Below are 26,973 nucleotides of genomic sequence, written 5' to 3'. Positions count from 1 at the left end.
CGGCTGCTCAGCTATTGCCTGCCAGAGCCGCGACTGAAGGGCCAGGGCAGCCTCTCGCTACTAATTGCCGGGGCAGCCAGGCTGCAGAAAGGATCATTGCAGCTGTGAGAAGGCAAACAAAGGGCTTCTTTGCCACACAACATATATCCTCCTCTATGGCTCATGGGTTTTCAGATGAACAGAAGTTTGCCCATGCAGAAGGACCTTCTCTGGTATTGATAAAAAGGCCTTTGTTCAAGTGGAAATGAGGTTAAACTAGGTGGCTTACTTAGGGTTAATATACCCAGATGCAGCTCTAACCTTTAAAGCTTGTATTTACTGCTACCGCACTACAGGGTCGGACTGGCCCACAGGAAACGGGAAACCACCGGTAGGCCCTACTTCCTGTGGGCCCTCCTCCTCCTCTAGGGATCAGGTTCGAGACTCTATCCTAGTGCACTTGAATTATGCATTATACATATGTTACATTATACTTCACAAGCATATGGTTTATTGTATATTTACCAAGGGGCACAGAACATGTACTCTGTTATGGTTAGGCAAACCTCTGTGGTGGCTGGCCATGCCTTTAAGTATAGGCCCTTACAACAGCATTCCCCCGGTGGGCTCTTCGTGCCCCAGTCCGACACTGCCGCACTATACCACCTCCAGCAGGCCAACTGTGAGATTGCAGGCTGCGTTTCATACATGTGACTGTCTAGCATGGGCTACTGTGTTTGGCTAGATGGATCTACAGAACCGAATCGTTGATTACAATTCTACGACATTTCCAGGTACTACTGTAATAACTATTATTAATGATATATGCCCTGTGGTGATGCCAGCGTTATCTGTAGAGAAAAACAGACACCAAATCCTATTTGAAAACATTTTGCGAGAGCGTTAAAAACCTAAAAATTTGGCAACATTGCATTAGAACCAACTAACGTCACATTGAGACAGTACAGAAGCAATATTCTGTAAATCTAGACTAGCCAGTGTTCCAACATAAAGTAATGGGGTGTGAAGGGAATATTTTGTGGGCACCAAAGTTTTGTTGCAAGTCTTCGATGTATGTATGAAGAAGCTTCAGAAACAAAAACTGTTGTACTACATATCCCCTGATTGTCAGCAACTGACATGTAAAAGTTACTGGCAGCCATTTTGTGGAGCAATAGGCCACAAAATGGGAGATGTGTGTAAAGACATGTTCACCAGCGAGTGTAACATTACGACCCCTGACAAACGTGCCCATTATTTCCGTTTATCTGCTCTACGTTTGTCTCTTTTTTGTCGCCTTTGCTTTCCTTGGAGGATTCTCTGGTTCCCTCTTAGGTATTTTACCATTACTCCCATCCTGTAGCTTGGATCCTGCTTTCGTCAGCTGTGGAGGAGAAATGTGACCATATCAGTCTGCCAGGATACAGCTAAGGCCCAGACATGTCCAATACACTTACACATTACATAGCTTTCATATTACAGCATATATACATGTTTTGATATATAGGGGGAGATTTACTAAGCCGTGGAGAGAAATAAAGTACCAGCTAATCAATTCCTAACTGCTGTGTTACAGGCTATGGCCCAGATTTATCAAGCCTTGGAGAGTGATAAATTGCACGGTGATAAAGTACCAACCAATCAGCTCCTAACTGCCATGTTACAGGTTGTGTTTGAAAAATAACAGGAGCTGATTGGCTGGTACTTTATCACTGTGCAATTTATCACTCTCCAAGGCTTGATAAATCTGGGCCTTTATCTCTCTTCACTTTATCTCTCTCCAAGGCTTAATACATCTGCCCATACTCTTTATGCTATACATTCTAATGTGTACATAGTGTTACCAGTTTTTAGTGCGCAAAAAAACCTCCTATAATGCAGCTAGTTATGTATATCAGAGTAGCGCATCCATGTTACTCAGAATAAGTGATTTGAAAGAAGAAGATAGATATACACCATCTAGCGCTAAGGAGAATACCACATTCACAATATATTTTCTAAAGGACTCCACACACAAACGTCAGCCACCAGTAGGAATAATAACAGTTTGGTAGTACTTAACGTTTAGGAAAGTGGTTAACATGAAAGCAGGTTTTTCTTAATCCATGGGTTTCGACAGTTTTATCATGTGAAAAGAAAAAAGGCGTATAATTGTGCAGATTATTTCAAGTGGTTTACAGGTTTTATTAAATGGTTCCACTTACAAGCGTAGACTTTGAATTGAGCCTGATTAAGTTCCAAGACTGGCAAAGTACGGCAGCAAACAGGTACAACAATTTTCAAGGTCGTGATGGATTTTTCATGCAGACTCCATAATGGAAATGCACAGTACCATAAAGAAGAAATAAAAAATAGTGCGAGTATGTAAAAACAAACCAAAGTTTTAATACACATATGCACTTACAGACACTTGATAGAAATACAGCATAACGGTTCCCCACTGGCAAGACAGCAAAGGTAAGTTCCTGATGTCCGAGGAATTATCCAGTTCTCGTTTCCTAAACGTTAAGTACTACCAAACTGTTATTATTCCTACTGGTGGCTGACGTTTGTGTGTGGAGTCCTTTAGAAAATATATTGTGAATGTGGTATTCTCCTTAGCGCTAGATGGTGTATATCTATCTTCTTCTTTCAATACATTCTAATGCTCTAAAAAAAATAAAAAATGTGAAAAACTAAGGGCCTGATGTATCAAGCAGTGAAAAGAGTGGAGAAGTAGACCAATGGCGAAGTTTCTCCATAGCTACCAATCAGCTTTGAGGTAACACTGGCAGAAAGTAGCCAAAGAGAGAAAACACAGATCTGCAATAGAGCTTGAAAGCAGTAGCAATATATATATATATATATATATATATATATATATATATATAAACACAATTGCTTCTGATGTACACAATAAGTATCCACAGCAATGCCGTTAAGTATGAACAAGAAACTACAGTTTGAGTCCAAGGCTGAGAGATATATCGAGTTTGCACAGAAGTCTAATGTAAATTAGCCAGGTATTCCAACAAACTCAGGTGGAAATTACAGAAGAAAAAAACTGCACAGAACACACTAAGGGGGTAATTCTGAGTTGATCGCAGCAGGATTTTTGTTAGCAGTTGGGCAAAACCATGTGCACTGCAGGGGAGGCAGATATAATGTGCAGAGAGATAGATTTGGGTGGGGTGTATTCAGTGGTGCAAGTAGAAAAAATGTCTTCCGGGTACTGTGTGCGCGCGCCGAAGGCGCGCGTGCAAAAAAAATGGGTGTGGCCAATGAAAATGGGGGCGTGATACACATATGGGGGAGGGGCAGATACACGTATGACCCCAATAGTGCCAGATACACGTTGCCCCACAGTGCCAGATATACATTGCCCCACAGTGCCAGATACACATTGACTAACAGTGCCAGATACACATTGCCCCACAGTGCCAGATACAGAAATGCCCCCAGAGTGCCAGATATACATTGCCTCGCAGTGTCAGATACACGTTGCCCCACAGTGCCAGATATACATTGCCCCACAGTGCCAGATACACATTGCCCCACAGTGCCAGATACACAAATGCTCCCACTGTGTCAGATATACATTGCCCCCCGTGCCAGATACAGAAATGCCCCTACAGTGCCAGATATGCCCCCAGTGCCAGATATCCCCCAGTACCAGGTATACATGCCCCCCCAGTGCCAGATAGCCCCCAGTGCCAGGTATACATGCCCCCCTGTGCCAGATATCCCCCAGTGCCAGGTATACATGCCCCCCTGTGCAAGATATCCCCCAGTGCCAGGTATATATGCCCCCCAGTGCCAGATATCCCCCAGTGCCAGGTATATATGCCCCCCCAGTGCCAGATATCCCCCAGTGCCAGGTATATATGCCCCCCCAGTGCCAGATATCCCCCCGTGCCAGGTATACATGCCCCCCTGTGCCAGATATCCCCCAGTGCCAGGTATATATGCCCCCCAGTGCCAGATATCCCCCAGTGCCAGGTATATATGCCCCCCCAGTGCCAGATATCCCCCAGTGCCAGATAGAAATGCCCCCCCAGTGCCAGATATCCCCCAGTGCCAGGTATAACATGCCCCCCCTCCCCCCCCCTTCCCTGCTCACCGCTGCCGCTGGCCGCTGCCGTCCTGTGTGAGGGAAGGAGAGCGCAGCCTGTGCCTCTCCTTCCCCTCAGTCTCCGGCGGGTGTCTCACAGTTTAATTCAGCGCCGATCCGTGAGCCAATCAGAGCTCGCACGGCGAGCTCTGATTGGCTCACGGATCGGCGCTAAATTAAACTATGACACCCGCTGGAGACTGAGGGGAAGGAGAGGCACAGGCTGCGCTCTCCTTCCCTCACATCAGCGGCGGTGCGAGGAGCGGCGGCCCGTCGGTGTGGGTACGGCGTACCCACGGCTAAATTCTTACGGGTACGCCGTACCCACCCGTACCCGCCCACTTGCACCACTGGGTGTATTCAAACTGAAATCTAAATTGCAGTGTAAAAATAAAGCAGCCAGTATTTACCCTGCACAGAAAAAAAATAACCCACCCAAATCTAACTCTCTCTGCAAATGTTATATCTGCCCCCCCCCCCCCTGCAGTGCACGTGGTTTTGCCCACTTGCTAACAAACTTGCTGCTGCGATCAACTTGGAATTACCCCCTAAATACTGAGAACAACTAAAGCAAGGTTTAGGTAATGGTGGGTGGAATGTACTAATGCAAAAAGGGGGTAAAAACACAGTTTTGGGGGTTTTACAGCATTTTCCATATGTACTAAAGCCCCACTACTGGGTCTCCGAGGCGGACAGTAATGCCAGCTAGAGCTGGCATTACCCTATGGAAGCCTATGGGCTTCTTTACGTATCGGTGCTGTAAGAGGAATTCGATCGGATCCCTCCTGCACACCCTGTGAGCCATGGCATCACTGCACATGCGCAGATAGACTCCCGGGTCATAAACCTGGAAGTCCAGGGACCATCGCTAAGGGCAGTTCTTATCAGGAGAGTTGCCCTTTGCGGTAGGTACCAATCGCAAATGTTAGTACATATGTTGGCGCAACGTGTGGCAGGATGGACAACAAAAGGTTGGTACATCCCGCCCACAGGCACTTAGCTGAGAGAATAAGGTCAGGAACACAGCTTAGATATCAGTAACTGTACAAGGAACAGGGTCCAAGGGACAAGGCTCCAACAAGAAACTAGAAGCTGAGAACTAGAAACTATCACCGGCACAGGAACATAGGGCTGACTGCCTTATAACACAAACAGAAATCAATGAGAGGCTACCAGGGAGACGAGCCTCCCAATGACAAAACAGATTGCAGCTGTAAGGCTGCATGTAAACACATAAGGCGGCCCGGCTGCAAGTAACAGCCAGGACCAGGAATCACTGCAGCCATCTGAGTCTCGATTGCCTAGCAACCGTCGGGACCATCAGCTAGTGCCCCAGCAGGCTGGACGCCTGGCAACGTCTGGGATCCGCTGTAGGGATGAGCAGCAGCGGCGACTCATAACACTTACTTTGAAGTGACCTGTGGCTCAAAAGGTATTAGAGTTGGCTGGCCAGATGAGAATTCCCTTCTCAATTCCCTTATTCAAAGCAGCCTTCATTAAGAATTTCAGCCTCCCAGGTGTTACAATGGGAAACCCCATGCTTGTTTCTATGGACGATTACTTGACAATGGGTAGTTAGGAGACTCAATTTCAGACAGATTATTCCACTCAAACATTACAGGACTTACTATGAAGCGACCTGTGGCTCCGGTGGCATTGGACTTGGCTGGTCGGATGAAAATTCCCCTCTCAATTCCCTTCTTCAAAGCAGACTTCAGTAGGGTCTTCAGCCTCAGAGGATCTAAAGTGGGATGTGCAGCCAGGATCTGAGCTCGTATGGCCTGCACTGATGTCCCCTTCTTCTCTGTACTCTTCTTCAGGACCTCAACCACCATGGACAGTGTAGGGGGATGAGCCAAGCTCTTTACCAGCTTCTTAGGTTTGGGCTCTTCTTGACTGTTCTCTAAAGATACACATAGAGATTCATCCTCACTGCCAGGTCAGCCTTACCTTTATGGTTTCAGACAGTAGTCATTTGCCTACTGTGGACTCACAAGTCTTTCCTGTGGCCCTAGCACCAGGCAGTACAAGCATGAGTAAGGTTATAGCAGAGTTTTGGGGGCTGAACTTAATGTTTGTAGAAATATAGCCCACTACACAGCTACGCCCTCAGCATGCCAGCTCCCACCCATTAAATGAATGCAGAAAGCAATGGTATTAGAGAGATTTCATCTTAGCACATCACACTTGATCTCGTTCTCTACGTTGAGCTTAGTGACCTACAACTCCAATATTGATCCGGATACCTGTCTTGATTCTAAGTTTAAATACACACATCTCATGTGAAGTTAAGGGGATATTTTATGGGTACCAGATTTTGTTGAAAGTCTCTGGTTTATAAATGTTGGACTAGATATCCCAGGAGTCTCAGCAGCTGAAATGTAAGCATTAAGGCAGCCATTTTTAGGAGCAATAGCCATGGAAATGCAAATCATCAGTTAACCAGTAACCTCACCTCATAGGCAATCCTGCTGGATTGATTGGTTACTTTCGCATAGATATAGGCTCAGAGGACAAGATGGAAGCACCACAGTACGGTACAGTATGACCCCCAGTCCCTGACAAACATGTCCCTGATAGACGCAGGTCTATGCTCTACCTTTATATGCAGACTTTGCATTCCTTGGGGGATTCCTGCGTTTCTCGTTAAGTTCTGCGTTGGGATCTACATTCTGACATGTTAACATCTCTTCCCTCCTTTGGCTTGGATTTTGGTTTCGCCAGCTGTGGAGGATAAATGGAACCCTTCTTAGGCTTGGAGGATAAACTAAGGCTTGCGATGTCCCATTTGTCCCAAGTTTCTGCATATTTAATTATAACAACATGTAAATTGCAATATGTCTTGACCTCAAAAATGAAATTTTTATCAATGCAGTGTGAAACCCGATCAACATTAAACCCAATGCTGTTTTATATTGCAGGCGACTAGATATGGAAGTTAGGCAAACCCAATTCAGACGGTATCCGGTCGACAATGTTAAGGTTGACCACTATTGGTCGACATTGACATGGACGACATGGACAAATGGTCGACACATGAAAAGGTCAACATGCTTTTTACACATTTTTTTCTTTTTTTGGAACTTTTTCATACTTTACGATCCACGTGGACTACGATTGGGAACGGTAACCTGTGCCGAGCGCAGTGGTAATGGAACAAGGCACCTTGCCCGAAGCATGGTGAGTGAAGCGAGCCATGCAAGGGGACGCGGTGCACTAATTGGGGTTCCCCGTCACGTTACACAAAAAACGACACAAAAAAGTTAAAAACTCATGTCGATCTTTTCGCGTGTCGACCATTTTCATGCGTCGACCATTAGCCCATGTCAACAATGTCAATGTTGACCAATAGTGGTCTACCTAATGAGTGTCGACCTTAACATTGTCGACCATTCATACCAGAACCAATTCAGACAGCATGTTCCACTGAAATATTACAGGATTTAGGGGAACGTTTACTAAGCAGTGATAAGAGTAGAGAAGTGAGCCAGTGGAGAAGTTGCCCATGGCAACCAATCAGCATAGAATTTGCATACTATAAAATGATACAGAGCTGCTGATTGGTTGATGGGGCAATTTCTCCACTGGCTCACTTCTCTTCTCTTATCACTGCTAAGTAAATTTCCCCCTTAATTTGAAGCGACCTCTGGTTCCAATGGCATTGGAGTTGTCTGGCCGGATGAGAATTCCCTGCTCAATTCATTTAAGAGCACCCTTCAGTAAGAACGTCACCTTCACAGGGCGTACAACGGGAAATGCTTGTTTCTATGGCAAACTACTTGTTATGGGTAACTAGGAGATCTAATTTCAGACAGATTATTCCACCAAAACATTCCTGGATTTACAAAGAAGCGTCCTGTGGCTCCGGTGGCATTGGACTTGGCTGGCCGGATGATAATCCCCCTTTCAATTCCCTTCTTCAAAGCAGACTTCAATAGGGTCTTCAGCCTCAGAGGGTCTACAGTGGGATGTGCAGCCAGGATCTGAGCTCGTATGGCCTGCACTGATGTCCCCTTTTTCTCTGTACTCTTCTTCAGAACCTCGATCACCATGGACAGCATAGGAGGATGAGTCAAGCTCTTTACCAGCTTCTTGGGTTTGGGCTCTTCTTGACTGTTCTCTAAAGATACACATAGAGATTCATCCTCACTGCCAGGTCAGCCTTACCTTTATGGTTTCAGACAGTAGCCATTTGCCTACTGTGGACTCACAAGTCTTTCCTGTGGCCCTAGCATCAGGCACTACAAGCATGAGTAAGGTTATAGCAGAGTTTTGGGGGCTGAACTTAATGTTTGTAGAAATATAGCTCATTACACAGTTACACCCTCAGCATGCCAGCTCCCACCCATGAAATGAATGCAGAAAGCAATGGTATAAGAGAGATTTCATCTTAGCACATCACACTTGATGTTCTCTACGTTGAGCTTATTAACCTACAACTCCAATATTGATCCAGATACCTGTCTTGATTCTAAGTTTAATTACACACATCTCATGTGAAGTTAAGGGGATATTTTATGGGTACCAGATTTTGTTGAAAGTCTTTGGTTTATAAATGTTGAACTAGATATCCCATGAGTCTCAGCAGCTGAAATGTAAACATTAAGGCAGCCATTTTTGGGAGCAATAGCCATGGTAATGCAAATCATCAGTTAACCAGTAACCTCCCCTCATAGGCAATCCTGCTGGATTGATGGGTTACTTTCGCACAGATATAGGCTCAGAGCACAAGATGGAAGCACTACAGTACGGTACAGTATGACCTCCAGTCCCTGACAAACATGTCCCTGATAGACGCAGGTCTATGCTCTACCTTTATATGCAGACTTTGCATTCCTTGGGGGATTTCTGCTTTTCTCGTTAAGTTCTGCGTTGGAATCCACATTCTTAGACATGTTAACATCTCTTCCCTCCTTTGGCTTGGATTTTGGTTTCACCAGCTGTGGAGGATAAATGGAACCCTTCTTAGGCTTGGAGGATAAACTAAGGCTTGCGATGTCCCATTTGTCCCAAGTTTATGCATATTTCATTATAACAACATGTACATTGCAATATGTCTTGACCTAAAAAATCTAATTTTTATCAATGCAGTGTGAAAACCGATCAACATTGAACCCAATGCTGTTTTATATTGCAGGCGACTAGATATGGAAGTTAGGCAAACCCAATTCAGACGGCATCCGGTCAGATGGTCGACAATGTTAAGGTCGACACTCATTAGGTCGACCACTATTGATCGACATTGACATGGTTGACATGGACAAATGGTCAACACATGAAAAGGTCGACATGAGTTTTATTTATTTTTTATTTTTTGGAACTTTTTCATACTTTACGATCCACATGGACTACAATTGGGAACGGTAACCTGTGCCGAGCGCAGCGGTAATGGAACAAGGTACCTTGCCCGAAGCATGGCGAGTGAAGAAACCCCAAGCTTGTTTCTATGGACGATTACTTGACAATGGGTAGTTAGGAGACTCAAGTTCAGACAGATTATTCCACTCAAACATTACAGGACTTACTATGAAGCGTCCTGTGGCTCCAGTGGCATTGGGCTTCGCTGGCCGGATGATAATCCCCCTTTCAATTCCCTTCTTCAAAGCAGACTTCAGTAGGGTCTTCAGCCTCAGAGGGTCTACAGTGGGATGTGAAGCCAGGATCTGAGCTCGTATGGCCTGCACTGATGTCCCTTTCCTCTCTAACTCTTCTTCAGGACCTCAACCACCATGGACAGTGTAGGAGGATGGGTCAAGCTCTTTACCAGCTTCTTGGGTTTGGGTTCTTCTTTAATATTCCCTACAGATACACAAACATATATACAGTAGATTAATCCTCACTGCCTGGTCAGTCTTCCCTTTATGGTTTCAGACAGTAGCCATTTTCCTGATGTGGCCCCACAAGTCTGTGCTGTGGCCCTAGCACCAGACACTGCAAGCATGATGACCAAGGTTATGCCTCATAGTAGGGTCTTAAAGTACTTCTTCACAGTGGAGGCAGCCATTTCGGCTGAACTAAGTTTTCCGAAAACAAGACAATCTACTCCCTCTGATGCAGAAGCAGATGCCCCTTGGTTTTATAACATATGGGGCCTTTATATTGAGTCCCTAGATGCAAATACCCAGAAAGCTCTGTTGAAAATATATGAACACACTGTCTGGTGCTCATTGAGAGCTCTACATGATTCAGAATCTACATCATTGCAGTAGAGGGGTCTTATTCCCTGTGCCGGTTGCTCCCCTAGTACATTCTACCCTTCTACCCTCGCTACTTCCCTTTCTCCCCCCCGCCCTTTTTGGTTTTTGATATTTAGTGTGTGGTTTTACTTTATACATGTGTAGTGTATTCCTCCATGGCTGCTTAATACTCTAATTATATGTTTTTGTGTTATGATTACTTTATGCTGCCCAGTTTTGTATTGTATGACGTGCTTTGCAGTCTTTATTTCCTTTTGCTATGATCTGTGTTATTGGTCTTTTCTATGTACTGTATCTTCATGGTTGGCCATAACCTATTCTTATTACGGGATGGGTATGGGATCCCGGTGGTCAGAATACCGACGCCAGGATCCCGACCGCCAGAATTCTATCATGGGGGCGAGCACAACGAAGCCCCTTGCAGGCTCCCTGTGCTCCTCATGCTGCGTTCACCACGCTGCGGGCTCGGTGGCTCGCTACAGGTTCTATTTCCACTCCATGGGTGTTGTGGACACCCAGGAGTGGGAATAGCTGGGGTGGCACTGCCGGTATTCTGGCGGTCGGGATCCTGACTACATAATTTTTTCCCCTCAAAATTCTACACACAATACCCCATAATGACAACGTGATAAAGGTTATTTTTTTTTGCTAATTTATTTAAAAAAAAAAAAAAAAAAACTAGGAAATCACATGTACATAAGTATTCACAGCCTTTGCTCAATACTTTGTTGAAGCACCTTTGGCAGCAATTACAGCCTCATTTCTATTTGAATATGATGCCACAAGCTTGGCACACCTATCTTTGGGCAGTTTCGCCCATTCCTCTTTGCAGCACCTCTCAAGCTCCATCAGGTTGGATGAGAAGCGTCAGCCATTTGCAGATCTCTCCAGAGATGTTTAATCGGATTCAAGTCTGGGCTATGGTTGGGCCACTCAAGGACGTTCACAGAGTTGTCCTGAAGCCACTCCTTTGATATCTTGGTTGTGTACTTACGGTCATTGTCCTGGTGAAAGATGAACCGTCACCCCAGTCTGAGGTCAAATGCACTCTGGAGCAGGTTTTCATCCAGGATGTCTCTGTACATTGCTGCATTCATCTTTCCCTCTATCCTGACTAGTCTCCCAGTTCCTGACACTGAAAAACATCCCCACAGCATGCTGCCACCACCATGCTTCACTGTAGGGATGGTATTGGCCTGATGATGAGCAGAGCCTGGTTTCCTCCAAACATGACGCCTGGCAGTCACGCCAAAGAGTTCAATCTTTGTCTCATCTGACCAGAGAATTTTGTTTCTCATGGTCTGAGAGTCCTTCAGGTACATTTTGGCAAACTCCACACAGGCTGCTATGTGCTTTTTACTAAGGAGTGGCTTCCGTCTGGCCACTCTACCATACACGCCTGATTGGTGGATTGCTGCAGAGATGGTTGTCCTTCTGGAAGGTTCTCCTCTCTCCACAGAGCCAGCTCTAGGAAGAGTCCTTGTGGTTCCAAACTTCTTCCATTTATGGATGATGGAGGCCACTGTGCTCATTGGGCCCTTCAAAAGCAGCTGACATTTTTCTGTACCCTTCCCTAAATTTGGGCCTGGAGACAATCCTGTCTCGGAGGTCTACAGACAATTCCTTTGACTTCATGCTTGGTTTGTGCTCAGACATGTACCATCAAGTGTGGGACCTTATATAGCCAGGTGTGTGCCTTTCCAAATCATGTCCAATCAATTGAATTTACCACAGGTGGACTTCAATTAAGCTGTAGGAACATCTAAAGGATGATTAGTGGAAACAGGATGCACCTGAGCTCAATTCTGAGCTTCATGGCAAAGGCTGTGAATACTTATGTACATGTGATTTCTTAGTTTTTTATTTTTAATATATTTGCAAAAAAACAACTTTTTTCACATTGTCATTATGGGGCATTTTGAAATAAAGCTGTAACTTAACAAAATGTGGAAACAGTGTGGTGCTGTGAATACTTTACGGATGGTGTGTGTGTGTGTGTGTGTGTGTGTGTGTGTGTGTGTGTGTGTGTGTGTGTGTGTGTGTATATATATATATATTGTAAATGCTGATTTACATACAGGAATAAAGCAACACTTTAAAAAGACATTTCATACACTTTAAATGAAGCCGCTGCGGCCGCTATACTTAATCCACAACCTACGTACCTATTACACCATTAGCGTACAGAATCCCGTACCGTGTACGGACTTTGCGTACAAACGCCGCGCTGACAGTAAATGGTACACTCAGCGCGTACACACCCAAAGATACACCGTGAACCCTTAACAGCTATGCATGCGATAGTAATACACTTTAAACCTTAGCAGGGAAAGGAAAACACAACACCAGATTGTATTTAAACTGCTGGGTTCCGACACCACAACATATTATTACTGAAAGGGGGTTACAATCACAAAGCAATACAATACAAAAGAATAATGGCTACAGTCAATGGTACATACTTGTTTGGATTTCACCGCGCTACCCAGTCTGGTCCTCGGTCATCTAGATAGATAACTTTTAGAGTCTTGTGTGACCAGGCCTGCTGCTGGCTCCTTTTATACAATATTCCAAAACTTAACACAATGGATACTGTAATCTCTTTGTCCATTGGACACAGGGATGGTCATTTACAGTACAGGAGAGGTCATAGGTTGGTTTGAATAGGTGGGCGATGTCTGTTCAAGATGCACTTGTGGGTGGTCTCCTCTGGGTTCCCTCCGCGTACCTAATGTACAGTAAATACAGTTTATATCTATATTCTGCTCCTGCACATAACTATTCGCAGGAACGTGCAATCTTCTGCAAACCAACACCGGAATGTTACCCTTAAAATACCCTACAGCTGGATACCAAACACCACCTTATAACCTAGTTCTGTCCCCTCCTATCCTGTAAAGGTGAATCCCTTTGTTCTGATAGCATTTAAACTGTTGTAACTTGCAGGTGTGGTGCAGGGAGACTATGTGTACATTGTGCACTATTTGGATTAAATATGTAATGTGTTTTGATGGCTTTTCCATGCGTTCACAAACTCTACCGTAAATATCCATACCACGCGCTAATGCGCAGGACCGCGGGAGTGACCATACGCAAATTGCGAGTATGCGCACGCACAGCAGAACAAGTACACGCACGGAGGCCATCTGTGTGTAGTTTGTACGTGATGTGTGTACTGCAATATTTTTCGACTTTGACTATATATCTCCTATATATTTGCCTTAATCTGTGACTCTGTGCTCGTAACGCTGGGCGGAGTCACAGAGCTGGGCGGAGTCAACTGCATCTGCTGCAGGGAGCTACCCCATACCCAGCGCCAGCAGCAGTCAGGTGCAAGACCCTACCTTACAGTATAGGAGGTGAGGATGGCCACTAGCTGCCGGCTGCTGTGCCTGTCCTCCCCCCCCCCCAATCACCTGTGACAGCGGGCTGTGTGCTGTGCGGGTCTCGAAAAGGGGCGGAGCTACGGCGTCACGAGGGGGAGGAGCTACACGGACTAGAGGGGCGGAGCTACACGGGACCAGACAGCTGAACAGTGGTGGAATCAGCATTGCAGTGACGGCCAGCCAGACTTGGTAAGTGGAGGGTGAGAGAGAAATGTGTGTGCGTGTGTGTATATAGTGTGTGTGTGTGTGTGTGTGTGTGTGTGTGTGTGTGTGTGTGTGTGTGTGTATATATAGTGGGGGGGTGTGTGTGTAGTGGGGTGTGTGTGTGTATATATGTGTGAATTGTGTGTGTGTGAGGTATGTCTGTGTGTGCGCACTTTATGGACGCCACTGCTGGGGGGCCCATTACATGCAAGGACGCTACTAATATAGGGGGGGCATTACGTATAAGGACGCTACTACTATAGGGGGGGCATTACGTATAAGGACGCTACTAATATAGGGGGGGCATTACGTATAAGGACGCTACTAATATAGGGGGGGCATTACGTATAAGGACGCTACTACTATAGGGGGGGCATTACGTATAAGGACGCTACTACTACAGGGGGGGCATTACGTATAAGGACGCTACTAATATAGGGGGGGCATTACGTATAAGGACGCTACTAATATAGGGGGGGCATTACGTATAAGGACGCTACTACTATAGGGGGGGCATTACGTATAAGGACGCTACTAATATAGGGGGGGCATTACGTATAAGGACGCTACTAATATAGGGGGGGCATTACGTATAAGGACGCTACTACTATAGGGGGGGCATTACGTATAAGGACGCTACTAATATAGGGGGGGCATTACGTATAAGGACGCTACTACTATAGGGGGGGCATTACGTATAAGGACGCTACTACTATAGGGGGGGCATTACGTATAAGGACGCTACTAATATAGGGGGGCATTACGTATAAGGACGCTACTACTATAGGGGGGGCATTACGTATAAGGACGCTACTAATATAGGGGGGGCATTACGTATAAGGACGCTACTACTATAGGGGGGGCATTACGTATAAGGACGCTACTAATATAGGGGGGGCATTACGTATAAGGACGCTACTACTATAGGGGGGGCATTACGTATAAGGACGCTACTACTATAGGGGGGGCATTACGTATAAGGACGCTACTACTATAGGGGGGGCATTACGTATAAGGACGCTACTAATATAGGGGGGGCATTACGTATAAGGACGCTACTACTATAGGGGGGGCATTACGTATAAGGACGCTACTACTATAGGGGGGGCATTACGTATTAGGACGCTACTACTATAGGGGGGGCATTACGTATAAGGACGCTCCTACTATAGGGGGGGCATTACGTATAAGGACGCTACTAATATAGGGGGGGCATTACGTATAAGGACGCTACTACTATAGGGGGGGCATTACGTATAAGGACGCTACTACTATAGGGGGGGCATTACGTATAAGGACGCTACTACTATGGGGGGGCATTACGTATAAGGACGCTACTACTATAGGGGGGCATTACGTATAAGGAGGCTACTAATACTGGGGGGCATTACATATAAGGACGCTACTACTGGGAGGGCATTACATGTAAGGATGCTACTACTACTGGGAGGGCATTATGTATAAGGACGGTACTACTACTGGGGGCACATTATGTATAAGGATGCTACTACTACAGGGGTGGCATTACGTATAAGGATGCTACTATTACTGTTGGGAGGCATTACATATAACTGCTACTACTACTGGGGGGGCATTATGTATAAGGACACTACTACTATTGGGGGGGCATTACGTATATGGACGCTACTACTACGGGTGGGGCATTACGTATAAGGACGCTACTACTACAGGTGGGGCATTACGTATAAGATGAATAAGATTGTGCTACATTGTGGCGTAATTTTAAATGGGGGTACTATTGAGAGACCACACCACTTTTCCCGATGCACAACAAAGGAATATGGGAGGGCGCAAAATTCATAGTTTGCAGGGGGGCGCCGAACACCCTAGCACCGGCACAGGCCACCAGTAGCAAAAGTACACCACGGCCACTGACACTATCTGCAGGGAGGGGAACAGCGCTGATATGGAGGGTACTTGCAGGCAGCGAGTCGCCGCCCGCAGCTCCTCTCCCACCTACACACCATACCTGCCGCCTAACACCCACACCCCAGGGAGAGGGCGCTAGCTCAGGCACCGCTAGATCAGCATCTGCAGCATACACACAAGGGCTGCCATGCTCAGCGGCAAGCGGTGCGGAGCATGTGCAGCGGGACAGCGCCAGGACGGGACACGCACTAATCAACATTGCTGCTGGGCCGGAGCTCCCTCCGTCTGCAGCCTAAGGACGCGCGCCGCACCTCTCCAGGGAAACACCATGCCTGCCCGCCCACAGGGCTCCGGACGCTTACCTATGCTCCGCTGCCAGGCAGGATGGAGGAATGACGCCCGTCAGACGGGGTGGACAGTGTGCGGCGGAACGGGGCCAGGAAGGAATGCTGACCACAACCCATTGCTGCTGGGTCTGAGCTCCCTCCCTCTGCAGTCACCATCTCACAGCAGCAGCCTGGAGGTTAGTGGCCACCACGACCCGCACATCCTTACCTCACACATACCTCACACATACCTCACATATACCTCACATACCTCACACATACCTCATATATACCTCACATACCTCACACATGAGAGCAAAGGTACACACACTGTGACATCACACCTGTAGCCCACCCCTATATCTGCTAAGTACTCCCCGTCACTATGCCCTGTCACCATCATCCTGCTCTCTAATTGCGTGTCTGTGTACTGGCCTTCACCCCTCTTACACCATCACCAACCCTCACTAACGACCACAGAGACTATGTGCACTGATATCTGCCCCTCCACCACCTGCAGCGCCCCTGGACCCCTCCCCATCCCCCGCAAACCCCCGCACCTGCCCCTCCACCACCCGTGGCACCCCCACCCACTGCGCCTTCGGACCCCCTACCCCACCCGCAGTGTCTTCCAAACCCCTCCCCCATCTGCAGCAGCCCCTCCCCCATCCGCTGCACCCCCGGACCCATCCCCTGCACCCCCACCCCTCCAGCAACCGCAACACTTTCGGTCCCACTACCCCACCCACAGCACTCACCCCACCACCAACCACTCCACCTGCGGACCCCCTACACCACCTGCTCCTCCACCACCTACAGCCCCTCCCGATCCACCACACCCTCACCCCCCTCCCTCCCTCACCCGCAGCGCCTCCAGGCCCCCTACCTCACCCGCAACACCTGCACCCTTCTCCACCAGCAGCGCCTCCGGAACCCCTCCCGCATCCGCAACAGCCCCTCCCCCGCCTCCCCCACCCACAGCACCCCCACCCCTCCCGCATCCCCTGGCCCCCTCCCCATCCGCTGAACCCCCGCACTCACCCCTCCCCCATCCGCTGCACCCACTGACCCATCCCCTACACCCCCACCTCTCCAGCAACCGCAACACCTTCGGACCCACTACCCCACCCTCAGCACCCACCCCTCCACCACCCACTGCACCTCCGGACCTTCTACACCACCCGCTCCTCCACCACCTGCAGCCCCTCCCCATCCACCGCACCCCCACCCGCAGCGCCTCCAGGCCCCCTACCTCACCCGCAACACCTGCACCCTTCCACCCTGCAGCGCCTCCGGAACCCCTCCCTCATCCGCAACAGCCCCTCACCCGTCTCTCCCACCCACAGCACCTCACCTCTCCCACACTGCCGGACCACCTCCACCATCCGCTGCACCCCCGCACCCACCCCCTATCCCACCCGCGCACACACCCCTCCACCACCTGCAGCACCTCCAGACCCCCTCCCCCATCCACCGCAAATCCACACACCTGTCCCTCCACCACCCGTGGCACCCCCACCCACAGCGCCTACGGACCCCACACCTCAACACACACTGACCCTCCCTCCTCCGGACCCTTAACCCCATTCACTGCACCCCCCCCCTCTCCCACCCGCAACGCCTCCACACCTCCTACCCACCCGCCACACCCTTTCCCACCCGCAGTACCTCTGGAACCCCTCCCCCATCCAGCCCAGCATCTGCCCCTCCCCCACCTGCCCCTCCCCCACACACAACGCCCCCCCCGGCCCCCTCCCCCGGTACCCACCCGCGGCGCCTCCAGACCCCCTATGCCACCCGCCCCTCCACCACCTACATCACCTCTGGACCCCCTCCCCCATCCGCCACACCCCGCATCTGGCTCTCCCCCGCCCGCTGCACCTTTGGATCCCCTACCCCACCCACGCAGCAGGCCCTTCCCAATCCGCATCGCCTACACCATTCGCAATAGCACCGCACCCGCCACTCCCCCACCCACGTTACCCCCGCATCCACCCCTCCCCCACCCACCGCGCCCCCTGCACACCTCCCCCATCCACTGCACACCCGCACCCACACCTTCCCCATCTGCAGCGCCTTCGGAACCCCTCCTCCATCCGCAACAGCCCTGCAGCTGCCATCCCCCACCTGCGACACCCCTGCTCCTACCACACCCACAGCGCCTTCATACCCCCTCCCCCATCCGCGGTTCCCACTCCCCAAACCCCTTCCTGTTGCAAGGGACTACGCCCCCTTCACCATCGGAAGGCCTTTCATTGTGCAATATTCAAACACTAACAAAACTAGGAATGCAGGGAATACTCCATATATTGAACCCCAGAAAGGCGTGCAGGGGTTAAAGGGGCGTAGCCCCTTCCGACGGTGTGAAGAGCGCCCGTAGGGCGCGATGAAGCACCTAGTATATATATATATATATATATATACACACATACATATATGTGTGTGGATTGTTGGGTCGACAGTAACTAGGTTGACAGTCCTTAGGTTGACCACTATTGGTCGACGATGGCTAGGTCGACAAATGAAATAGGTCAACACAGTCATTAGGTCAACATGGATAAGGTTGACATGAGTTTTTTTTTTTGTATTGTTTTCTACGTAAAGTGCTCAGGAACCCCAGTTAGTGCACCGTGTACCCTCGGGGGCAAGTTGCGTCGCTGCGCTTGGTACAGGTTACTACTCCCAATTGTAGTTCACATGGATCGTATGAAAACGTTAAAAAAAATGGGGGGAAAAAAGTGATAAAAACTCATGTCTACCTTTTCATGTGTCGACCAATAGTGGTAGACCTAATGAGTGTCGCCCTAAAGACCGGATACCATATATATAGCTTACCAGTTAATTAGGAACTGGTGACATCTGTGAGGCAATAGGCAAATTTATTAACACAACACAGGTGAACCTCGCATGATTGTGGCGTTCACTGCGCCGGTGACCACATACTATATGCGGCATTACCCACAGCAGGCTTTTTCAACCAGTGTGCTGTGGCACACTAGTGTGCCGCGACTAGTTGCAAGGTGTGCCGCGGAGCCAGAGCAGCTTCCTGCACCTTCAGAGTGAACTGTTGGCCCGGGCTCTTCTTAGAGGATCAGTCGTGCTCTGGCCGTGACCTATGCCTTGAAGACGATGTGATATCATAGGTCACAGCCGCCGCATCTCACCACCCAGACAGCCCACCCGCCTGCATACACATCTTCCAGTTCCCGCCTGCACCCACAGCTTTCCTTGCCCACCCACATCCACACCTGCCCGACTGCCCGCTGCTCAGTATTCGCAGCATTCCACTATGAATAACCCCCGCCACTGAGGGATAGAGAGGAGGACAGCTGATAATATTTGTTATTTTATTTCTCCTGTGGGGAACAATAGGATTTCAATAGGATTTATGCAGGGCCGGCGCCACCACTAGGCAGCTTTAGGCAGCTGCCTATGGGCGGCGGCCACTGGAGGGCGGTACCTCACGCTGCAGATGAATGCCTCTTCTATTATTCCCTTAGCTGTGCTCCTAGTCTTCTTTAATGCTGCAGCCGCCCATCAGTTATCAGCAGGCACTGACAGCGTGTCAGTGTGTCCCATCAGATCTACGGTTAAAGTAAGCTGGGTCTTCTTATATATAGCACTCCTCACTGTGTTTACAATACTCCTTGGGCACCCTCTTCCCCCCAACCCACGATAGTAACTGGCATTTCACGCCCCACACCACAATAGCATCCTCGTATATTCAGTCACCCCCCCCCCCCACCTGCAACACGCATATTCTCTCCCCCCTACCCTTCATGACCGCCCCCCTCTGCTTATAAATTTAACCAGCTGTACAGTTAAGCTGCACTCAGCCTCCTGCCGCCACCCGCCGTGCCGAACCCCCCTCCCATCCCCGCGATTGCATCCCGCATATTGGGGGAGATGTACTAAGCCTGAAAAGTGATAAATATCACTGTGATAAAGCACCAGCCAATCGGCTCCTAACTGCCATGTCACAGGCTGTGTTTGAAAAATGACAGTTAGGAGCCGATTGGCTGGTACTTTATCACTGTGATATTTATCACTTTTCAGGCTTAGTACATCTGGCCCATTCTCTCCTTACCCTTCATGACTACTGCCCAAACCCCCACCCCACCCCCGCTGAGGAAACTGACCAGCTGTCAATTTACTGTGTGCAGCAAGCGGCTGCGTGACTAACTGGGTGCGCAGGTTGCTGCAGGGAAGAAGGAGGCGGGATCCCTGTTTTCGTCGGAGGAGAGACAGTGAAGCATAAGACAGGCTGTATTCATTATAATTTTTTTTCTATTACCAACTAAATATGAGTTTTAGGCTTCTGTGTGTATATATGTGTGTGTGTAGCTCTATATATATATATATATATATATATATATATATATATATATCTCTATCTCTCTCTCTCTCTATATATATATATATATATATATATATATAATGTGTAGAAAAAAATATATGTGTGCGTGTATTATTTATCTACATATATATATATATATATATATATATATATATGAGAAGTAGAATCGTAAACTCTTGCATCAGTGTCTATATACACGCGACGCTGCTTGTTACCATCCTCTGGCGGGACCAGTGATTAGTACTACTAATCAAGCTAATGGCACCTGCTTGTTGTACTTAATTCTGCTGTAGAACTTGTTTATTTATTGTTTTTAAATTATTTCTTTATAATTGGAACAACAGTAATAGAACAAAACAGAATATTAACAGACAGAAATAGCGGTAGGAAGACCCTGCTCGCAGGCTTACACTCTATAGCAGAGGTTCCCAAACACGGTCCTCAAGGCACCCCAACGGTCCTGGTTTTAAATGTATGCATGCTTTGCCACAGGTGACTTAATTAGCACCTTAGTCAATTTGATTTAACCATCTGTGTTGAGCCATGGATATACCTAAATTCCTGGACTGTTGGGGTGCCTTGAGGACCGCGTTTGGGAGCCTCTGCTCTATAGGGAGATAGGCATTGATACATAAGGATAGGTGCTACCTATCACTACCAGTGGGTTGGGTACGGGATGCTGGCGATCAGACTGTTTGAAATCCCGACAGGGGCAGTCGAGGTAAGTATCCCTAATCCTAACCCTCCCTACACACTGCCTAACCCTCCCTGCCCGCAGCCTAAACCTAACCTTCCACCCGCAGCCTAACCCTCCCTCCCCGCAGCTTAACCCTAACCCTCCCTCCCCGCAGCCTAAACCTAACCTTCCACCCGCAGCCTAACCCTCCCTCCCCTTCCCACAGCCTAACATTAACCTCCCGAGTATACTTACGTTTGGAATTCCGACTGTCGGGATACCAACTACATTCCTTACCAGGGATATATATATATATATATATATATATATATCACACACATTCCGCAGCATTTATCAGAGAGTATTTGGCAATTCACATCAGTCCCTGCTCCAGTGGATCTTGCAATCTATATTCCCTACCACATGTACACGACATGCACACACATTCATGCTAGGGTTAATTTTGTTGGGAGCCAATTAGCTTACCCGTATATTTTTGGATTGTGGGATTAAACCGGAGTACCCAGAGGAAACCAGGCAAGCACGGGGAGAATATACAAACTCCACACAGTTAAGGCCCCGGTGGGACTCAAACCCATGACCGCAGCCCTGTGAGGCAGCAATGCTAACCTTTACACTGTCTGTGCTATTGCATAAAGGTCCGTGCAGATTGCAAATGTTCTTAATGGGATGCATGATATGATCACCCAGCAATGTTGGCCAAGGTTCAGGAGGACGTGAAAGTGAAGAAAGACAAAATATGTGATGTTATGTGTGGACTGTACCGAGAGTATGTAATTAGATAGGGAGGCATTGAAGGTTATGTGGGTGGTAACTTATAAGACCCTGGGGAAAATGTAATAGGGTGTGAGAATCAGAAAGTCAGAGATTTGGGTAAAATTCTCCTATTTTTTTTTTAAAGTGGCAAATGTTTAGATGGCAAAATTAACCTGGTTTTGCCATGTAAACGATTGCCACTTTGAAAAAACAGGAGAGTTTTACCCAAATCTCTCACTTTCTGATTCTCACACCCTATTACATTTCCCCTTTTGCCTCCAAACTTTCACCTGAGGGAATGGAATATAGTGGTTTGGGGGCAGGGGGGGGGGGGGGGGGGGGGGGGGCTGGCTAACGTTTTGCCTAGGGTGCCGAGTAACCTTGCACCGGCCCTGGATTTATGTGGGGAGAATAAGGATTTATGGGGGGGAACAATGAGATTGTTTTTTCTGTGTAGGCCAATGTATGTGTGGATTTTTTTTTTTTTTTTTACTGTGAGGGCCAATGTGTGTGTTTAGTTTTTTTTCCTGTGGGGAACTGATGGTGTGCCTTGGCAATTTTAAAATATTGTTCGGTGTGCCGCGAGTAAAAAAAGGTTGAAAATCACTGACCCACTGAATAGAACACATTGATACTATGTAGCCCTCCTCATCAAATTACCCAGAGATCTATTTTCTCCCCATAAGACAAGAAGGCATTCTGCCAATGACCCTCATTCCGAGTTGATCGCTCGCTAGCGGCTTTTAGCAGCATTGCACATGCTAGGCCGCCGCCCTCTGGGAGTTTATCTTAGCTTAGCAGAAGTGCGAACGAAAGGATAGCAGAACTGCTCGTAAATCTTTTCCTGCAGTTTCTGAGTAGCTCCAGACCTACTCCTACCTTGCAATCACTGCAGACAGTTTGGTTCCTGGTTTGACGTCACAAACACGCCCTGCGTTCGGCCAGCCACTCCCCTGTTTCTCCAGGCACGCCTGCGTTTTTACCTGACACGCCTGCGTTTTTTAGCACACTCCCAGAAAACGGTCAGTTACCTCCCAGAAACGCCTCTTTCATGTCAATCATTCACCGATCAGCAGTGCGACTGAAAAGCGCCGCTAGACCTTGTGTAAAACTGCATAGAAGTACTTTGCGCGTGCGCACTGCGGCCCATACGCATGCGCAAAAATGCAGACTTTTTGCCTGATTGCCGCGCTGCGACCGAAAGCAGCTAGCAATCAACTCGGCATGAGGGCCCCTGTTCCATGGTGCTCCTCACATTCCAGCTCCCAGGTGCGGCATGCACACAGAAAGTTACGGCTAAATAGAGGTTGGGTGTCACATCACACTTGGGCAATGGTGTAGGAGTATTGGCTGACACTCTTTAGGGTTAATAACACATTAGACCACCCTACCTTCAGAACGGGTGGTCTTCAGTATGCCGACTGACGGGATCCCGGCGCACAGTATACCGGCGCCGGGATCCCGACAGCCGGCATACCGACACTTATTCTCCCTCGTGGGGGTCCACAACCCCCCTGGAGGGAGAATAAAATAGTGTGGCGCGCGTAGCGCGCCACCGTGCCCATAGCGTGGCGAGCGCAGCGAGCCCGCAAGGGGCTCATTTGCGCTCGCCACACTGTCGGTAAGCCGGCGGTCGGGCTCCCGGCGCCGGTATGCTGGTCGCAGGGAGCCCGACCGCCGGCATATCGTAGTGAACCCCTTCAGAACATACTATACAGTAACAGAGTTAGGGCGTCATTCAGAGCTGGACGTAGTGATGGTACCAGGCACAAGTGGGTGATGTTTCAGTCTATGCATGCATCCAAGCTGCACTTTGCATGCGTCCCAATGGTTAGCACTACAACACAGATCCACTAAGCAGTGAGGGTCAGGGTTAGGCTATGGATTAGGGGGGTAGAGGGGGAGGTTTACAATATGTAGGTGTTGGGATTCTACGCATCGAAATGACGCTGTCGGGCTTCTGACCGCCGCATCGCAAGCGCCGGGATCCTGATACCATCCCATAATAACATCTCTCCAATAACAAGGCACAGGCGCCATGTTCCCAGAGACCTTTTGTAAACTGGCACAAAGCCATTGTCTCCTGAGCTGCCAGAGAGGAGGGGGCCCAATCAGATCCTGCACACGGGCCCCTCTCCTCTCTTGGCCTGTACACACATATTTCCAACATGGACGGCCCTCATAATTGTCACAATACTGTTATTATTTTGTGTTATATCCTATTCATACTGTAAAAGGTGCATCTTTCGGATTCGGTATGATTTACCGGCTGACGGGATCCAGGCAGTCAGAAGACCAGTGCCGGCAGCAGGCGCAGCTAGTCCCCTCTTGGGCTTGCCAAGCTTCGGGCCCGGTAGTAGCTCGCTACACTATTATATTCCCCCTCGGGTGGTGGCGTGGACCACCACCCAAGTGGGAATACCGGGTTTATGTCGGAATTCCGACCGCTGGCATTTCCCCGTCTGTTGGGATTCCGGCGACCGTATCCTGACCGGCCGGGATCCTGACAGACGCTAAATTAACCGCATCCCCATCTTTCATCCACTATTTGCCTAGGTGACCTTTTCAAGCCATGATGATGTACCCCACGGGTTCCCACCCACAGTCCTTAACCACTTAACTGGCTAATATTTAAAAAAAAATAAAAAAAAATCTGAAATTATAATTTTTTTTAATCAATGTATTAGGTTAAGTATGGGTGGTATTCAGGTTGCCGGCGGCCTGGCTCCCGGCAACCACCATACCGGCGCCGGAATCCCGACTGTCAGCATACCGACATCTTTTCTCACTCTTGGGGGTCCACGACCCCCCTGGAGGGAGAATAGATAGTGTGGCGCACCAACGTGCCCGAAGCATGGCGAGCGCAGCGAGCCCGCAAGGGGCTCATTTGCGCTCGCCCAGATGTCGGTATGACGGCTATCAGGATTCCGGCGCCAGTATGCTGGTCGCCAGGACCCCGACCGCCGGCAAACCATACTACACCTGTTAAGAACATCTATTTAAAACATATCTAACACAATTTTATTTTTACAATTTTTTTTTCTTTTCTTTTTTTTATAAACATTGATGGACAACATTTCGGTCCATCGATGATCGGAACATCACGAACATCACATTTTCCCAGTGGCTGCTTCTATCTGCAGCCGCGGGGTGTACACAAGCAAGGAAAGGGGGCCTTATATTACATTTCCCCAGCAACTGCTCATGTCTGCAGCCGCGGGGTTGGGTGGGTGGGGGTGCTGCATGGCTGCCCGACAGGCACTGGGGGGAGGGAACCAGGAAGCAAAGGGGATTGTCTTCCAGCAACCATGTCAGGGAAAGCCTAGCCTGGTGTGGTCGCATCTGATGGGACCACGCCAGGCAAGGGGTTAATGCACACTAACAGTCCAGGTTTTAAGGATAGCCATACTTGACAAATGACTTATTCATACTTGCCTACTCTCTCGGATCCTGCGGGGGACATCTGTTTTTTTGGGTAGTTTCCCGCACTCCCGTGGGAATAGGTACCCCTTCCGCATTCTGCCCACTTCCTAGTGAAGTGGGCAAAATGGGGAGATAAAGTGTGAATCTGCGGTCCTGGTGGAGGGGGCGGGGCATAATGATGCAATGCTATGCACCATCTATTGATGGTCAACACATATAAATTATCCACCCTTGTACCAATCCTAATAAAGCAGATACATTGTTTGGTGTACACCACAACATCTGACAAACACCCCTGATGGCACTCGCTGCAATTACACTGCTCCTCCTCAGCCTGGTCTGGCTCCCCCTCTCTTTCCCCTGCAAGCTGCAGCAGCTTACTTACAAGTCAGTCACTCACTGACACTGACAGTCGTAGACTAGTACTGCTGCTGCTGGAAAAACGAGTGACGTGTCAATGCTGCTGCCGACCGCCTGCCAGTATTGAATTTGTCTTCCTAAGAGGAACGCTGGCTGCATGCTGATCCTCATCAGTGGCTGGCGTTGGCATAGCATAGAAGGAGAGAGGTGGGCATGTGGCGGGTGTGACGTGTGGGCGTGCAAGCAGCATGACGTAATCACGTCACATCACCCTGTTTTTGTACATGGAGGTGAAGCTGGGAGTTTGAAAGCCGGTGTCAGTGGCACCCTTGATTAACCCAGACGTCCAGTCAGTAATGCAGTCCTGACGGTGCAGTGCAGAGGGGACAGTAATCAGCCTGCTCGGCTATCGCTGCATCAGGCATGTGAGATCGGGGTGCCAGACATTAGAGGGTGCCCCCCCCCCCTGCACACACCTATGGTTACAATTCTCATGCATCCTGTACTGCAGGAAGCCGCCTACCATTCCCAGTTCCCCAGTCCAGTCCTATGCCTCCTGTCACACTCCCAAAGCCTCACTGCAGACTGGCCACCTGCACCTAATCTGCTGGCAGGGGGTGGTGTCATTAATTATCATTATTGCATAGTATTTAATATATTTATTCCATTTTCAAGGGACAAACCTGGATCCATATAACCCGGGAGATATTTCTCTGCTCCTGAAGTTAGCGCTGACTGTCTGAGAGAGTAACTGTGATGCAGACCTGAAGTCAGCCAGCTGCAGAACCTGTGTAATTCATCAGTGTCCCGGATTAAAGGGACAGTATGGGTAAACCTACATACGGCGTATTTACTAAATCATGTGTTTTCTGTTTTCACAACCTTTTCACATTATTTTAGTATCATCTAAAAAATGTATTAAAGGGATTTTAAAAGCAGTTGAAAAACTGCTCCAGTCCAAACCCTTTAACATACAGTCCCTCCCAACATGACCCTCTCCAGGAGGGACACAATGCTCAGCTCCTGGACTTCCCTCTTAATGTAGGATTGCCATCACCTGTGTTGAACTACCGTGTTTCCCCGATAATAAGACCTATCCCGAAAATAAGCCCTCCCCTTACTGTGTAAGATTCCTCTAAAATAAGCCCTCCCCCGAAAATAAGCCCTATTGAGCTTGCTACTGTAGTGAAGGTGATCCCCTGCGCTACACGCGACATTACGGTACCCTCTGTATGCACCGCCCCCCCCCCCCCCCGGGTGAAACGCACGCCGCGCTCCGAGCTGCATCCAATCAGAGCTGCAGCAGTG

General features: G+C 48.6%; 1 protein-coding gene across 2 annotated transcripts; it reads right to left on the bottom strand.

The window, feature by feature from the left end:
* Nucleotides 1-861: 861 nt before the first annotated feature.
* Nucleotides 862-26,437, bottom strand: LOC134957136 (protein B4-like). 2 transcript variants are annotated; one of them, XM_063938851.1, is made up of 6 exons: nt 26,349-26,437; nt 9,595-9,868; nt 8,883-9,009; nt 6,669-6,793; nt 5,698-5,972; nt 862-1,363 (listed from the first exon to the last, which is right to left on the bottom strand). In XM_063938851.1, the coding sequence occupies exons 4-6, from the start codon at nt 6,754-6,756 to the stop codon at nt 1,253-1,255; spliced, it is 474 nt and encodes a 157-aa protein (XP_063794921.1). In that variant the 5' UTR covers nt 6,757-6,793; nt 8,883-9,009; nt 9,595-9,868; nt 26,349-26,437; the 3' UTR covers nt 862-1,252. The 2 variants fall into 2 exon arrangements, with proteins under 2 accessions (XP_063794921.1, XP_063794920.1); XM_063938850.1 differs by lacking the exon at nt 8,883-9,009.
* Nucleotides 26,438-26,973: the final 536 nt, after the last annotated feature.

The sequence above is a fragment of the Pseudophryne corroboree genome, chromosome 9 (genome assembly GCF_028390025.1).
Source record: "Pseudophryne corroboree isolate aPseCor3 chromosome 9, aPseCor3.hap2, whole genome shotgun sequence".
In the NCBI taxonomy this organism is placed as follows: Eukaryota; Metazoa; Chordata; class Amphibia; order Anura; family Myobatrachidae; genus Pseudophryne; species Pseudophryne corroboree.
The sequence above is the reverse complement of the archived record's forward strand: the minus strand, read 5'-3'. Positions and strand labels throughout refer to the sequence as shown.

Coding starts and splice junctions, on each gene's coding strand:
- LOC134957136 (XM_063938850.1), bottom strand. CDS start 9,623: ATGCCACTGGAGCCACAGGACGCTTCATA. Junction 6,794..9,594: donor GAGCCACAGGACGCTTCATA/GTAAGTCCTGTA, acceptor TATCCTCCACAG/CTGGCGAAACCAAAATCCAA. Junction 1,364..5,697: donor GAGCCACAGGTCGCTTCATA/GTAAGTCCTGTA, acceptor TCTCCTCCACAG/CTGACGAAAGCAGGATCCAA.